This window comes from Alternaria novae-zelandiae, assembly GCF_023758075.1.
Source record: "Alternaria novae-zelandiae strain BMP 2774 chromosome Unknown scaffold_30, whole genome shotgun sequence".
NCBI lineage: Eukaryota > Fungi > Ascomycota > Dothideomycetes > Pleosporales > Pleosporaceae > Alternaria > Alternaria novae-zelandiae.
The window spans coordinates 17,162-33,970 of record NW_026056990.1 but is presented as its reverse complement, the minus strand read 5'-3'; the positions used below and the strand labels follow the sequence as shown (position 1 = coordinate 33,970).

The 16,809-nt window shown below is 53.0% G+C and overlaps 5 protein-coding genes across 5 annotated transcripts; 2 read left to right on the top strand and 3 right to left on the bottom strand.

Annotated features, from left to right (window-relative positions):
* Window positions 1–12: 12 nt before the first annotated feature.
* On the bottom strand, window positions 13–1,112 carry J4E88_010164 (uncharacterized protein; the record flags this gene model as incomplete). Its single annotated transcript, XM_049403759.1, has 3 exons — window positions 13–759; window positions 817–1,016; window positions 1,109–1,112. 3 exons carry the CDS (start codon window positions 1,110–1,112, stop codon window positions 13–15), a joined length of 951 nt encoding a protein of 316 aa, XP_049250420.1.
* A 176-nt stretch (window positions 1,113–1,288) lies between these two features.
* On the bottom strand, window positions 1,289–1,853 carry J4E88_010163 (uncharacterized protein; the record flags this gene model as incomplete). Its single annotated transcript, XM_049403758.1, has 3 exons — window positions 1,289–1,574; window positions 1,626–1,715; window positions 1,774–1,853. The coding sequence occupies 3 exons, from the start codon at window positions 1,851–1,853 to the stop codon at window positions 1,289–1,291; spliced, it is 456 nt and encodes a 151-aa protein (XP_049250419.1).
* An 800-nt stretch (window positions 1,854–2,653) lies between these two features.
* J4E88_010162 (uncharacterized protein) lies at window positions 2,654–5,212 on the top strand (the record flags this gene model as incomplete). Its single annotated transcript, XM_049403757.1, has 1 exon — window positions 2,654–5,212. The coding sequence occupies one exon, from the start codon at window positions 2,654–2,656 to the stop codon at window positions 5,210–5,212; it is 2,559 nt and encodes an 852-aa protein (XP_049250418.1).
* Window positions 5,213–5,733: 521 nt separating this feature from the next.
* On the top strand, window positions 5,734–7,185 carry J4E88_010161 (uncharacterized protein; the record flags this gene model as incomplete). The annotated part of the gene is made up of 3 exons (XM_049403756.1): window positions 5,734–5,816; window positions 5,869–6,103; window positions 6,313–7,185. The coding sequence occupies 3 exons, from the start codon at window positions 5,734–5,736 to the stop codon at window positions 7,183–7,185; spliced, it is 1,191 nt and encodes a 396-aa protein (XP_049250417.1).
* Window positions 7,186–12,995: 5,810 nt separating this feature from the next.
* On the bottom strand, window positions 12,996–16,674 carry J4E88_010160 (uncharacterized protein; the record flags this gene model as incomplete). Its single annotated transcript, XM_049403755.1, has 2 exons — window positions 12,996–16,077; window positions 16,670–16,674. The coding sequence occupies 2 exons, from the start codon at window positions 16,672–16,674 to the stop codon at window positions 12,996–12,998; spliced, it is 3,087 nt and encodes a 1,028-aa protein (XP_049250416.1).
* Window positions 16,675–16,809: the final 135 nt, after the last annotated feature.

Here is a 16,809-nt window from a genome sequence, read left to right as displayed (position 1 = left end):
CACCGCGTTCTCTCAACAACTTGGAACACCCAACTCTTTCAACACATTCGAGTAACCGAGTCTCAACCATTCGTCCACATGCTTCTGTCCCGATATCCATACGCTTCCTAGCATGCCTCCAGCATTTGCGCTTGCTCCCTCTGTGGTTCCTCTGCGACGGGGAACAACCACGAGTCGATCGGCCCACATGATGACGTTATGGGGAGGTATTTCCTTCTCAGACGTGCCCATGAGCGTGCGGCACCGCGCAATGAATGTCTTATACACATCAAGAACAGTCGAAGCGGGCGTATTCGAGAAGCCATGACTGAATTCTTGGACAAAGAACTGGAAAGGTACCTTCTTCGATGCGTCGGTGAGAGAAGACATGATGTAGTCGAAAGCATGTGGCGGCCCTCTCAAGCCCTGAAGGTGCTTGTGTACCCTGCTGCATCCACCCTTCTCCCCACAGTTGAAGATGACGTAGAAGTTTGGAAGCTTCCGTAACACTTGCAGCATGACCTCAAAGTCATCTATGTCAAGAGCTTCGTGCTGACGCTTGTACGAGTCCAGAGTCAACATGAGCAGTTGCGGCCTATCGACGCAGAATAGGTTGAGTGCTAGGTCGTGCGTGCCGTTGAGCTGTGTGATGTTGAGTCGTTCGTCTGGACAGAACATGTCGCTGCCAGGACCATATTTTCGTGATTGGTCAAAGGCATGGTTCGCGGCGCCTACGGTGTGAGGTTTGGTTGCTAGTGCTGGGCAGATCCGGAACTCCATCTGGCCAAGGTGTGAGTAAGGACTGGTGTGACTGTTGCCGTTGCTGGACTAGCTTACCGGGTAGCCTTCGTGATCTAATTTGATAGACTCATTGGGGCCGTAGACAATGACACCTTCAGAGACGAGCTTGTCGAATGATTCGGTGAGCGCTGCTTCTGTGACGTTGTCCATGTTGAGCTGCTGACTGTTGGGTGAGTTGCTGCCCAGGTGGTGAGTCGAGCGCGTGGAGTAACGAGACACAAGGCCTGTGCTCGAAGCTACGGAGTTAGTGCCGTATAGCCGGACTGAGCAGAACACCACAAAGGAAACGGAAAGAGAAGATGAAGTTTATGTAGCATTTGCAGCTAACCCATCCAAAGAAAGACATGCAGCACCAAAAGATGTCGCCAACCAGAAGTGAAAATGCCATCGTCGATTATAAAGTATATGCCCCTTTCCAAGATGCAGTCTCCCAACCGCAGAGATCAAGCAGTGTACATGGATGTGGGCGCAATGCCGGGGTATCGTGGTATCGTATGAAGAGGTAGAACTATGAGGTCTCAGGCTTGGCGGACAGTGGCCTCTCTACCAGGACATAGTCAGCACTGGTAGTCGATGTAGGAGTCGGTGTCTCTGGTAGCGCACCTGGCATGTTTTGGGACTTTGAGGCAAGGGGGCTGGCGGCCCCTTGTGACCGAGCGGCGTCTTGTTCGCGCTGGGTGTCGTTCTTGGCTGGGGGCGAGTTGCTCTTTGCCTGGTTGAGGCGCTCTTCGGCGGCCTTGAGCCTGGCCTCGAGGGCCTCGAGCTCCTTGGTCTGGGTCGTGACTGCCTGCTTCCTGCGCGCCTGTCAGCGGGCTCCAAGTAGCGGTGAAGAGGGCGGGCCATACTTCTCCAGGACCGTCTTGTCCAGAGTCGCGAGGCCTTCGTCCAAGTTGAACAGGCTGTCGAGCTCCGACATGAAGTTGCGGGCTAGGGTGCTGCAGGCGTGGTCAGTCTCAGACAGGCGGGAGCTATGCTAGCGCCGGGAGAGCTCACGATTGAGGGCGGTTGTTTGGCTTCCAGCCTTGGTCTGGGTCGTCCATGGTGGCCGAGTGTGCAGGGTACGAGGAAGTCATGGTGATGGGATGGGGAGCAGGAGCGGGTTATGCAAGAAGCAGGCGGCGTGGGGAGGCTCGGGGACAGTGGATATATTTATGGGCTGGTGCAAGAGTAGACAAATATGGGCAAGTGGCTCAGCGGATCAAAGATGTTTCATGCAACTCAGCCAGACCTGGGGTGGAGGGGAGGGAGCATAATATGGCGACCCTGGAATAGAGAGGGAAGGACGATTGCAATGTTAGGAAAAGGGGACGCCTATGCCCCAAGCTAATTTGGGCGTAGATCGGAGGTGGAGCTTGGAGGAGCGAGGGATCAATGATAGTTTGAGCGCCGCTCCCGAGTGCCCGACGAAGAATGGCCGACGATACGGGCACAACGACAACAACAGGGAGTTGTAGGTGCATGTGCAGCAGGATGTAGAGGCATATAGGGCTATAAAGCTATGCTATCCCAAAGTATCACAGTACATCAGGGCCCGCTGTCAGGTCTGGTTCTGGCCCCGCGCCCGCGTGAGGCGACGTGAGGCCGGACGCGCCTGATTGGCTGTGGCCGGGGGCGCCCGATGGGGGCTTCAGGCGGCTGGGCTGCGAAACCCCGACGACAATTTGCGACATTGCGACAATCTCCCTCGACACCACCAAGCCCCCGTCCATCTCGCCCAATCTCCCCGCCCGCCGCGCCCATCACGACTCTCGCATGCGATGCCCGTCTGCCCGCCGTAGCAGCCTCTCCGTCCACCGCGCCCGCGCCCGCGCCCGCAGCCGTGGCTCCCCTTCCGCCCCAGGCCCATCGCCCTCGCGCTGCACACGCCTGGGGGATGAATACTAGCGGCTCCGCCTACACCAACCTCGAGTCGCTGCTGCTGTTCCAGTGCCTGCATGCCTACGGTGTCGCCCCGTCCGTCTTCGGGCGCATCTCCGACCTGCTGAAGAAGCACCCCGACGTGGCCGCCCACAAGTACTTCCAGCCCGGCCGCCTCAGCCCCGATGCGCTGCGCAACTTCTACCTGGAGCGTCTGAAGCGGGAGCTCGAGCACGAGCAGGGCGGCGACAGCGATGGCCTGAACGGGGAAGTCACGAATCCGGCCAAGAGAAAGAGGCATAGCCCAAGTCTGCCGACAGTGCAGGAGTCGCTGCAGCACCAGCACCTGATCCCGAAGCTCGTCACCAAGCTCTACGCGTCTTATCGATATGAGATCACGGAGCAGATGCGGATAGAGGAGGAGCGCTACGAGCGGCTGCAGCGCGACCTCCAGGGCATCGAGCGCGGCGAGTGGGACGACCAGCTGCGCGAGAAGGCAAGCGGCCGGACACCGTCATCGCGCAGTCCTACGCTGCCCAGGAAGTCGCCGCATCTCGCCCCGAAGACGCTGCAGCCGAATGCGAACCCCACGCCTGTCCAGAATGGCACGCGTGGAGCGCCCGTCATCGCGTCTTCCCCAGATCCATCTCAACAACAGCCGGGATCCGCGCTACCACACCAAAACGGACACCCTTCGCCGTCCCAGCGCAAGAAGCCGCATCCCTCCTCAGATGGGCGACGGACGCCTTCGACACCGCAGCCAAACCCAAGTCAGCCACATGCACCGTCGCGATTCCAGCAACCGCCGCAACCCCACGCCAACTACAACTACCCCCAGAACATACAGCCCCAGCCGGGCTCGCACCAGAATGCCGGCCATCCTCCGCAACCGCCTTCACCAGCGCTTGGGTCTCCCGGGCCCCAGTTCCAGCCTCAGCCAGGCCAGAACTACGCGATGAATGGCGCGCCTCAGTATGGGCCGCCGGGCTCCCAACCGCCATACCCTCCACATCAGCAATTTCCCACGCAACATGCTTCAGGGCCTCATTCACCCGGACTTCATCATGGACAACAGCAGAGGGCGCATTATCCCCCTCCTGGTCACCAGCCCTACCACCCACTGCAACCGCAAATGGCCCAGCCACCGCCCCAGGCAGGCTTCATGCTTCCACCGTTCCAAGTTGCGCCTCAAGACCCCTCGCGCGTTCACCACCAAGCCGCCGTGCCGCCGCACCACCCTCAGGTCTCCACGCCTGCGAGCAACCGGCAGCAGCCCAGAGCAAACATACAGACTCCCGGCACCGGTACCGGCAGATCAGGCGCGCCTCAGATGCACCCCCTCGTCATCCAGGCGAGACAATCTTTCTCCACGCCGATGAACCCGCGTTCTCCGCACAGCGCTCTAGCGACTCCGGTCTCAGCCAAGAGTCTTTGGAAACGATCAAGCTTTACTGGGACACCTGGAAGTGCTGCGAGCCCGCGCCCCGAAGTGCTTCCTCTCGACGACGTACCGCCGCTGATCCGGCCGAAACAGACACCACCAAAGGCGAAGACGCAGCGCAAATCCCGGACAAAGGGCAAAGGAAAAGAGGCAGAGCAAGAGTCTACGATAGACGTCGAGACACCACAAAACTCTCAGCATCACGACCAAGAAGACGACTCCTTACTAGAGCCCGAGACTCGGTCCGGACGTTCACGGAGAAAAGCTCCTGCGAAACGAACAAGGCCCGGCAGCATAGCCTCCTCCCGAGCAGGTGGCTCTGTGCGGGATCGAAGTCGCAGCCGGTCCATTCTCTCGCATACCGATACAGTAGCAGGTGACAACGAGTCGCAAGCTGGTCGTCGCATCAAGTCAGAGCGCGGAAACTCGGTGGACCCCACTGAAGAGGAAGGTTCTGTTGGAACCCCGTCGCACATGTCCACACGACGCCGTGGAGCAGCTCCGGCCTCATCACTCTCATCACGTCGAAAGCGCAATGCCCGTGAGGCCTCTCTCGAAGAGAACGACGATGCGTCCCTTAGCACCCCAGGCCCGCCCAAGACGCTGGTCGCGCCACGGAACTTCGCCCGCATGACGGCACCCATGATGTACGATATCAACTCGCACAAACATGCCTCGACATTCAACACGGCCGTTCGCGCGAAGGATGCAGAAGGATACTACGACATCATCAAGCGCCCTACAGATCTTTCTTCCATCAAGAAAGCGATCGCAACAGGCTCAAAGCAAGTTGCCGCAGCTGCAGCCGCGTCCGATAACCCCACCGGGAGTCCTGGTGGTGTCATGGGAGGCGTTGTCGAGTTGCCTGTGACGGCCGACAATGTCCCGCCCAAGGCCATAGTCAACGCTGCGCAACTGGAGAAGGAGCTCATGCGCATGTTTGTCAACGCCGTCATGTTCAACCCTGGAGAGGACGGCGTGGTGAACGATGCGAGAGACATGTTCCAGACAGTCCAAGGCCTAGTCAGTACTTGGAGAGATGTGGAGAGGGATAGCGGACGCGCGGGAAATGAGGGTACACCATCGGTTGAAGAAGAGGACCTACCCACCGCGAGCAAACGAAGGAAGATATAGTATAATCCTCGAACGGCTAAGCATGATTGATCACAGCATGGGAAGGAGTTGGCGGTGATTTGGAGTATACATCGATACCATGTCACGACACTGCTGCGGCAGGCTACCACTTTTAGAATTGAACATTATCCATCTTGACTATCTTCATCATTCACGCAGCAGTCAGTAACACGGCCCACCTCTACATTCCTGTCTTGTTGGTAGATTCCCGTCTCTGGTGATGTCGAAGTGACTGCTATCTTGGGTCTGCTTCGGGTGGACCCTTTGCTCAGGCTCTTTTACTTTGAGGTGAGAGAGGGTGACCACGAATACCTGCGCCCAGCATATAAAACACTGTCGGGTCTATCCTCTCCCTCCGTCTCTCCTACCTTCTCAACCCTCCTCATCTCGCACGCGGACGACCACCAGCTACAAGTACCTGTCACTTCATGATGGATACCTCTAAGACTACGACACCTCCGGCGACACCGTCGCGCGCCTCGATTGATCCCGCTCCCAGTACCCAACGCTCATCCGTCTCCATGCATCCACCCAGGATGGATAACAGTGACGACTTCATTGAGATTTCGCACGTTCCAGATCTTGTTGACGTTACCCCGTCGCAGTAAGATATACTCGACGCTGTATACATTGCCATACTAACTTACTCGTTTCAGGATGCTCATGCAAACGCCAATTACCATCGAATGCGGAACGGACCTCGCGACTAAGCTCATCTTTCATCAAGAGATCATATGCTGCAACAGCAAGCAACTCAGCAATCGATTCGAAAAGGCGAAGCCCCTCATGGCTAACTACAAGAAGGCTGACGAGTTGCGAAACGACTTGGCCAGATATGTATTTCCTGAAGTCGACCCGAAGGAGTTCGAAGATAAGAAGATGGATAGACAGGTATGTCTCGTCAGTATGCCCTGGATGTGGACGACCGAGCATCAGTGGTCCATCCACCTCATCCAAGGGAAAAGCTGAACATAACCGAGCCTGCATCAACACTACGTCTTCGCATTCACCTTGGGCTGTTCTGGTGTAGGCTGTAGGCCTGTTCAGTTTCTTCCTTGCATGAGGTACGCTTTTGATGTTCTACTGCTGACACTTCATAGGCTATACCATTGATCAAGACAGCATCCGAGAACTACCCTCTGATCGGATATGCCAGTCTTGTCAAGAAAACCATCATGGACGCAGTAGCGAGCGAGATGATCGCCAAGACCAACAGAAAGACGGCACAAAATCCTGCAGCCGATTTGAGTCTGGCAGGCCGTTTGGATCTCCTCAAGCCCCACGCCGTGCACACTGTAGCCGCGAAGCTCTTTACCTACGTCCATCGCATCAACAAGGCCGAGATCCGCAAGGCTGAGGAGGACATCATGAAGGCTACCGCTCAGCACCGCATCATACTTCCGGGTGTTGACGAGTCAACAGTTCGAGCGCTCATGCAGTGGATCTACCAAGGTCCGCAGCCGTTCGAAGGGTCGGAACAGACCTACGCCGTCATGAAACTCGCCGAGAGGCTCGGTGTTGATGTGCTTGCCACCAAGTGTTGCGACGCGTTGTTCAAAGCCACTAACGCGAGTATCGAGTGCGCCGACGCCGACGGTACCTCTTTCCAGACGCTCATAGGATATGGCACGAAACCCGCCGCTGACGACATTGTGAGAGTTGTTTTCGAGCACGCTATGAAGGACGGGAACGCGCCTGAGAAGCTCAAGACCCTCGTTATCGACGCCCTTGCCGGGTATCTGGATCCAGAACTATGGCAGCACGTTAAGGGACGGATCAGCCACAAAACAGCACTCCAGATAATAGAGGCCATGGTTGAAATGCGACCACTTGTCAAAACCGAGATGGACGGGCAAGACAGCATCAAATCCGAGAGCCAGGAAACCTCCAGCGCGACCGTTCCAGAGAGCATGGAAGTCGACGAGGACAAGAAGCCCATCCACGTCAAAGAGCAGAAGCGAAACCACCTCTGAGGACGAAATCCGTGCGCTGCCACCAAGTCAACGAAACCCGAAGCCGATGAAGACTTCCAGGAAGTAGGCGAGTGATGCCCTGGGGGCGATGGGGAAAAGTACAGTCTGGAGGTATCTACGGATCGTAGATCCCTCATATATATTAGTGATTGCTTTCTGCGTTTCATTTCTTGCTTTCTACGCATATTCCAACGAGGAGATGGGGAGTATTACTAGCATATCATTCTTCTGACTTTTCTATCCAATCAGTGGTTGCACATGTGACCAATCGACTCTTAACGGTGGAGGGTTTTAGTGTGTTCTACGTCATTTTAAGTTCTTGCGGACGAAGGTGGGTGGACTCTAGGGACGCTTACTTAGGGGCATGTGTCCTAGGTCGCTACGCTCATACAATGGACAGCCTGACCTGTATGTAGTGTTACGTCGGCAGTGCGAAGGTGATACCGCATATTGATTCGTATGGGGAAGGGTCTTCGATCCAGCAGCCGCCCGAGATTGTTGATGCCTTTGTATAATCGATGCAGAGCCTTCAGTGGCGAAGTAGCGTTTTTGCGCAACGCTTTCTCAAAAATGCTGGTGTGTGTATCCCTTGCGTGCGACAGTTTGAGCGAGTCATATCCCGACGACCTGGTCTAGTGACGGGAGCGTTCAGCGGGGAAGGGGGGACTCGAGGGATATAGCGGCTGCCGCGGGTGTGGTGTATGGGTTGCACTATGATGTAGCTTCGAAGAAGGGTTTGCCGTCCACTGGACGCATTAATGAAACGGTGGCATACTACTGCGGAGCTTTCCATGATTAGTACCTGCCCATCGGCATCACGTCATATTTCCACGATGTTCGACGACGTTTCTTGATGAAAGGGTATACGGTGCTGAGGCTAGCAACAGTGGCGTTATTGTCGATACTTTGTGGGAACACATATGTACCAATCATCTCTGCAAGAATGTCCATAGCGCCGCAAACCCCACTCACGGTTCGTACGACACGTTAAATGTCTAAGCTCTGCTACTGTAGCCTAAATCGCTGAGGGTATGGCGTTTTGTTATAGCGTACGTTGCTTCATCGCCCAGTGGAAGACTCAACGTAGGCTACCGAGGGTATCGATATACTATCGATCGTAGATATGGCTGTTCGATCGACCAAATCCGTGGCCATCATCGAGATTGTTCGATGATGAAGTTCAGTCGTGTGAGGGGTGCGTCTGCCAGTCTCTTTTGGGGTAGATCCTCCGCTTGATGTGAATTCTTCCCGTCGAGATGATTAATTCTGATCGGCCCGCTGGGGGTAGTGACAAGCTGCCGCGGTTTCTACCCGTGACTTACCTAGGTATGCCACGTGGAAGGCGGTGTCATGCCTACAATGAGATGCGGTACGCCGATGTCATAAGCGGGACATGACAGAGAGAAAGTTTCCGTGATTCTCGTCGATTTAGGTTGCTTAACGCGTCGCAGGCTTCTCCTGCCACTTGGAAGCTTCTCCAAATCAGAGCTGTCCTGATCTTACCAAGGCCTCTTGGTGGCGTAATTGTAGTAGGCGTAGCCCGTCTCTGTCTCGCTAGTGTATGATCGCAAGAGGCGATTTGTTTGGCGCAAGTGCTATTTCCCCAGGAAAGCCCTCTGTCGTGCAACATGAGCCGAATAGCCTACGTAGCTGCCGCCGGCTTGCTACATGACACAACGTCACACGTCCAACGGAAGCGGGATATCCAGCGCAAAACACCGTCGTTGCGTGTACAAAGACTGGCAAGAACAGAATTTTGGAGAAAGTCTGGAGAGGGATCCAAGGGCTAGAGCTGGAGCCGTTGCCGCTTTCGCTGCGCATTTCTTATCTAGCGTTAACCTGTGATATGAAGTCGTTTCCTTGATATCCCTGTCCTACAAAGGAGACATCTGGCCTTGAAAAGGCGGGCCGCTGTCCGCAATCGTAGCATTGCATCAGCAATCATGTTCCAATTCTCAGAACTTCTGCAACTACCTCAAATCTTCCGCAAAGACGAATCGCGATCCAGTCGGCGTCGACAGCTTCCAGAAGATGGTCTCGAAATGTCTGACATGTCCGGCATCGTCACTCTCCAATCGACAGACGTCTCTCCACGCTCTTCTTTGGACTCAACGCGCTCGGCATCTTCATCATCATCATCTTCCAGTACTTTGTCAGCAGCTTCACGATCAGCAAACTCACCAAAACGGCGATCATCGCGTCTTCCGACCCTCTCTTCGCCATACTTGTACGAAACGCCGGTCTCTTTCTCCGGGCCACGGGGGTGCTCGCACGGAATGTACCGCTAAAGACTCGCGAACAGCGCCCGGGCGCTCATGCTTTCGAACATGACATCTCCACATGCTTTCGAACATGACATCTCCACTAGCCGTCCGGCCTTGATGAGAAGACTGGAAACCATTACCCGGGAAGGTTGATGGAAGCTGTGCCTGTGTTAAATATCTACGTCTCTAAATGGGACGTTACGGCTTGGATATAGGATCGGGCTGGAGTTGGATCAGGTCAGACTTGTGAATATGTGGCGGTTGAGTGTACCGTGAAAAGCTTTTCGTTTCGTACATAATATCCATTTAAAAACCTAATGGTCGATTATTCTACTACACTAAAGTCCTTACAATTATCAAATGAGGTAGGGAAAAGAAGTCTGGGAAATGCGCTCAATCTAGGTAGCAGACAACTTCAGTAGTTCCAGGGTGCTTGTATACGTCATTCGCTAGCGCTAACCAAGTCCGGGCTAATGCGGAAGTCTTCCGCTTCCGATCCGCCTTCACACCAGCATTTCATCTCAGGAACTCGACTTCGTCAAACATCGTGTATCACCTACTCTGAGATCGCCCCAATGAATGAGCAACTTTGCGCAACTTTATTGACGCTATCCGTGCAGCTATCTGCATCGCTGCCTCCGATGCGTCCGGAGCGACCTGGACCGCGATCCAGTTCATGTCCCCAAACAGCGGCATCGTGCTCTCGACTGATAATAGAGTCCATTGAGAATACAGACTTCATTGATGTCGGAACTTGAGGATGGCGATCGGCTCACCTCATCCATCGGTTAGACGAGAGCCAGCGTGGTCGCCGTCGTCTAACATGTCGCCATCTCCAGTGAGCTGTGGTGGACCCTCATCTGCTAAAGACACCAACTCGTCCTTGTCTGGGTGAGTAGAACCGCCCTCATCCCAGTGCTCTGTTCGAAAGTGGGTGAGGAATACCACACCATGACCTTCAATGCTCACGTTGCATACAGGACAATGCCTGAGGCCTTGGTTCTGAACCGCTAGGCTCCATACTCTTGGGATATTCCGGCGAATATGCTCTCTCAGCGCCTTTTCGACATGTAAATCTACGAGACCACGGAAACGAGAGTGTTCCCTTTCCCATACAGCGCCCAAGGCTAAGAGCAACGCCCGGCTGGCAGCACTCGGCTCAAGCGCTCTAAGAACGGTCGTCATGTCCTTGTACAGCTGTGTGGTGTGGTATTCCAATGATTCTTCTGGTGCTTGCCGACATATGAGCTGTATCGATACAATTTGAGCCATCAGGATATCGAGATGCTCTAGTCGCAATTGCAAGTCTTCCACGCACCGAGAACGGACGGTGATAGCGGCACTGGTCTTGGTTGCGAACACCACCGTTGGACAACATGGTGGTATAGTCACAGCCTGGCCGGCACGCTGAACGAAGGCAATACCGTTTTCCAACTCATGGCATACATTTGTGCAGTATGGCGGGACATTTCCGGCAAGATCTTTGAGATACTCGTGCAGGGTCGTCAGATTATGTGGCGTAGGCGGATACACGATGTACACGCGCACACCAGTAATGACATGTATGGTACTGGTGCTCATCAGGGCTGACGCCTCCAAGGGAAGAAGGGCACCACAGGACATGATCGAAGTGGTGTCGGTGGATGATCGGGTGAGCGTACTCGAAGTCTCATTCTCGCCCTGGAAAAGTCTGAGACAACGGTCTATTACAGGCGATCGGAATGTGAGCGTCGTCGCGTATGCGGCATAGTGTTGATCGTCTAGGTATTCCACAAGCGTTCGAGCTATACTCTCCCGACTCGCGTCACCTTCTAAGAAACGGAGAGAAAGAGGAGCGGGTCTAGGCGGATATAACTGCGCTTCGTCGACCCAGCACTGGTGCTTCTCCAAGATCTTCCTCAGTGAGCGCGGGTGTGGCCAACCAGCGCCTGTTCTGTAGAGTGTCAATTCCGGAATGTCAGTGACTTTGGAGGCACCATAAACAGTAGCAGAACTCTGGACAGCGTTGCCATTCTCAACACTGAGGAGACTGATACGGCCAGGGATTATGAGATCGGCGAACTCTGCTGCACGAGCAGCTGGACATGACTGAAGCTCGCGGATGAAAGGATCGAGAGTCCACAAATGAAGGGTGGTCGATGTCGCCTTGGGGTTGCCCGACATCATTGGTATTGCGGTTTCTGCGACTAAAACGGCTGAGTTGGTGTAAACGCAAAGATCAAGAATTATTAGAGTAGAGCAGAAGAGTAAGAGTGTCAATATTTGTACGAAAGATAAGCTTACACTAGCGTAGAGGTAGGTGCGCCAACCGTAAAAGAGTGAAAGTGCTTTAGACTTCCTGTTTCAGCGCGCCCTAGTTGTAGAGAGAAGCAGCACAACTGCCGCCGCAGCAGTGTCAGCCCAAATTAAGCTTAGCCAAAGCGATACCCGCGGACATGTGCAAACCTGCTTCCAAATCACCGATGCAAACAACTATACGTAGTCAAAGCCTAAACAAGGATATTTATACTTGCGTTACAGACTTCTTAGTAGCATGTTAGACTTAACCACTACACAAAACAACAGTAAGAAGACTTAAAGCAGCAATGTCGCACATAGTTTGGTACCTAATAACCCTGATATTGTTAACTTCGAAGAACCAGATAACCTGATAAACCTAATACACTCGTCTTCTGTAAAGCGAATAACGCAGATGTCTACTATCGCGTTAATAACTCTACTCGTGTACGTTGGGCTTTCTCTACTAGCCCGCAGTGTTAACGTTATTCTGGAACTATTGGTTCTACTATTAAAGCTACTGCTACTCTAGGCATTATTAAACGCAAGGCAAAGCTTTCGCGAAAAGAGACTATAAAGATACCTCTACAGTTAGCACTAGACACTAGGAAGACATCGAGAGGTCTGTTTGCCTTCTTAATCATCTCGTCTGTTAGAATGCTTCTATCTCTAACCGTTATGTCGCTTTCCCTTTTCGTCGCTTCCCTGTACAGCTACAGCGAGCGACAACAAATGTGTTGAATCAGTAAATGTTGGAGAGACTTGGAGTGGTATTGCTAGCAAGTTTGAGAATGCGTAGGTCGTGATGGTGGGGCTAGTCTGGCTGGTCTCTCGGCGACCAACGTACTTGGTATATATTCAATCCTATCGCCCAATCTTCCACATACGACCATAGGACAATGAAAATTAGGCTTCCCGTCCGCTCAGCCATATACAAGCATTGTACCGGTGGATTAGTACCTAGGTGGGTGACCACTAGGGAATCCCCACTGTTGTATGTTTTTGGAAAAATCTTCTTTTTGCCCAGGATCGGCGGTGTGTGGAACTGGTGGGGCCTATCTTGAACACACCCCTTCCGACACCCTTTTTTTACGTGCCTGCGTCCGCTTAGAGAAAGCAACGCGCAGAGACAGCATGGTACAAAAGGCGTTTGAGTCTTTTTTGAGCAGTTATAACATCCCAAATCTCTTACAATCCGAAACAATCGTACAAGAGCGAACGCTACTACCACTAACGGATAAGCAAAGTAGATATGTAATTGCAGACAAGTCAGATCAGGCACACTGTCTTCTTTCTTGGTGAAAGCTTCCTCCACTTGCTCTTGTAAACGTGACCTAATCCAACACGCTCATACACTCCAGCGTGCTTCTGGATCTGGCGCACGAGCATCACAGTGTACAACGGATACCCGAACACATCTGGTACGTCTTCGTTTCCAAGGTACTGCGCTTCCGAGAGAACTACAGCTTTGACGCTCATGTTTATTGCACCAAAGCCGGACTCGTCGATTCTGCCCACGCCTATCTTGACATCTTCAATATCGCCCTTCACATTCGTCGGGCGTGTTTCGGAGCTGATACCACCATCTGTCTTCTGGGCGCGAAGCCAGTACTCTTGACGTGTTGTGATGGTTTCTCCTGGTGTAGCAGACGTGGTATCTTTATCCTCGAAGGTAATTCTGGAGACGTCGTGATTTTTGACGTAGGAGGTTCTTGTTGTCCTCCAGGTTTGCTGATGGAGGATGAGGATCGCAGTTTGAGCGAATATCACCAGCGTTCGGTCATCCAAGGTTTTCGCAGGTGGGATTCGAGGCTGTTCTGTTTTTGAGTTAGAAGACTCCCAATCAGGAGGATCGAATCCATCCATTATCTTCTTTCGACCGAACAGGCCAACGGGCTGAAGAGATGGGCCTGACATATCAGGCCTCCAGAGAGTGTATCTGATGGGACGAATACGCTCCTCAGTCGCAACTTTTTCCGAACCTCGTGTTCTCATCCGTGCCTCCTCATCTGTTCCATCTGGATCACGACGCAGACATATGCCCTTGCCATCCGACCATACTTCGTACGGCTTCGGGTATTCTATAAGGGTACGCGCAGCGGCATTGCCTTCAGCTTTGAGGTTTGTTTCCCAACCAAAAGGGGACCAGCTGGGTGGGATCCGATCGTCCCTAGAGCTGTTCTCTGGTCGACATGCTGGTTTGGTAGTTTGCCAAAGTAATGCAACGTCCATGTGTTGGACAGGAAGCCCTTGCCAAAACTGTGTGCCGAGACGCTTGGGGCTTTCCAAGACCTTACAAACACCTTTGAAGGCATCCAAAATCTCCGAGGCATCGCTGATGTCCCTTGCACTTAGGTCTTCGACTGCTGCAATGTAATCATACATTGCAGCCCGTCTAAGCAGACGAACGCTGCCATCTGCTCGGAAATTCAGACCTGCTTCTCCCATTTTGTCCCCAGAAAGCGCTGAAGTAGCGGCCATGCGAGGCCAAGAGAACCTGACGGCGGAGATGTCGCCATCCAAAGCGTTTACATCCTCCCTCCAGATACCACCTCTACAAAACCAGATTGCGCAGCCACCAGTGAAGACGAGAAGTCTTTTCGATAAGGCTTTCTCTTGGAAAGTCCATAATCTTGACTCCCACAATCGAATGTCCCATTTGATGTTAACCGGCAATGACATGCTCGCCCCAGGGATGATTTCCTCGCTGATCTGCTTGAGCTCGCCCCGATCACAGCCTACTCCTCTCAGACCAGAACCCGCATTTTTGCCGTCGGCTGCAACAATCGTAAACTGCGCGTGGTTGTATATCATATGCATGCGGCCAATGTTGAGTTTGTTGTCAGGGTCGGCTCTATCCTGAATGATGCACAGCTCATCGACCCATAAGTAGTCCAAGCCTACGTCCCTGGTAACTTCGATCGCATCCAGAATGGTTTTTGGTATGCTAGATATCATCTCCTTAAGACCCCCGTCTCTGTACAGAATGTCAGACTCGTGTCCTCTTGTGAGCTTTGTTCTGTCAGGACGATCATTTCGGAAGACCAAACTACCATCCGGCGTTCTCTTTTTCCATCTTGTTGTCTTTTCTGAACTCGCCTCTGAAACGGGAATCCATCCATCGAGCAAGCTCAGCTCTCCCCATATGTAGCTGAGTGCTGTATACGGATATTGCGAGTCTTCTTTCATGACCTCACGAAACTTAAGTACCTTGACGCTCATTGTCTGTACGTTGATGAGGCAAAATTCCGTCTCGTCGGGTTTGACGGGGTTGCTCAAAGAACTAGCGCATCCAGCTTCACCGCTGTGACGTTGGCACTCTTTGATGCAATGTTTGAAGAAGGCAATGTCGATGCGTTTTCCCAATCTGTTTCCATACCAGAGTTGATTCTCGAAAAGTCGTGGCTCCACAATGTTCTCGAACCGTAGACTGAAGTGGGTAATCTCTTGCAACGGGGCCAACGCAGCCCCTCCGTGAGCGTAAACGCGAACACTCAAAGCTCCAGCCTTTTTCTCCTTGCCACGATACATCCTGAACATGAAAATGCAGGGTAACTTGTGACGGATCATGTCCTGGAATTTGGCGACCTGGCGGAACACAAATTGCAGTCCCGCAACCATCTCGCGTGCGTTCTGGTCCTCTATCCTCGAGAGTGGGACCATGTTCAGAGCAAGCTGTGCCGCTTCGACTGCCAGTGCTGAATCATCTGCTATCGATTGGTACATATCACTGACACTGTTCATCGCTGTATCCCGGGCTTCGGCGTCTCGGAATAGCTTCTCGACCTCATCCATTGCATAGTCGGAAGCACTCGAGCGGTCCGAGGTATAGCCGAAGGGCCACAGATCGACGTTGTCTTTGAACTTTGCGATCCAGACAGACATGCTCGTGTTCTCGTTGAATCCCTTGGGTAGATGCTTTCGAATGTGTTCAGCTTTCAGCAGGTCGTGATCTTCTTGGCACACACTCTGCTTCAACAAACTACACAGCTTGCAGTGTCCGCTGTTTTCCAGTATCTTCTCTAAACTTCGATAGAAAATGATCGCTTGTTGCTTTGAGGGTACCTGAGTAGGAGTTTCGTTGTTGTCCTTCGATGGCGGAGGCAGGCACTCGTCAAACGGGATGCGCTCACACGCTGCACAAAGTTTCTTCTCTTTCTGTCCAAGCTTGCTCATGCCCCGTGCGAACCAGTCTTTACCAGCGTCTACCACATCTCTAGCACGGCTTTTAACGCCTGAAGCGGACTCTTCTCCAGCAGGGATATCATGTTTGTCTGGTGCGTCAAGGTCCACAGCGTCTGCGACATGACTCTGGAACATGAGACCAGAGGGTCGCGTGAGAGGAGGCATACTTGCGCCCTTGAATGCTCGATCCAAAGTGAATAGTCGTCGTGTTCAGTTGGAATATCAGAGATTTATCTTTAGGCTAACGGGCGTAAGCAAGTACTACTATTGCGTATGTTTCATACCAAACTAACCTCGATCGCCGAATGTATAGACAATTCTTCTCTTCCAATTCTGTAAATTGCCTCTGCAATTTGATCACTTTGTGTATCTCCGTTGTTGTATACGCGCGATGTTTGAGTAGTTCTCTCAACATGCGGTTCTTCTCTCTGGAGAGAGGCGGGGAGGAGAGTAAGCAATGCGCGACAATCTAGGGGCCAAATGCGAGATGCTGATGTGGCGCGCCTCGGACACAAGATTGGTGCAGTCATCTACCGCCCGAAAAGGCTGCTGCTCCCAAAAGGATCTCAGCCATGCGAGGGGCTATTGTCTTGTGCAACCCATCAACCAATCATCGACTAAAACGACTCTATGCTGCAGCAATCTGCGCACCGCTAGATGTCAGGCAAAATACTGGATACCTGTTGGTCTACTTAGCGGTGAAGAAGCTGTCGAGCAAGTTGGGTGAATAATCTCTCTCCAGTATCTTACGGGCTCACCGCATCTTGGTACGACTTGCATTGCACCTACGCAATACGTCTAGTTCATCGCAGACTGTGGGTATAGTCGCGTCCCTATGTGTACAATAGCTCCATTCTTTGGCATCGATCTTGGCTGGCGACCGAAACAAGTCACCTTC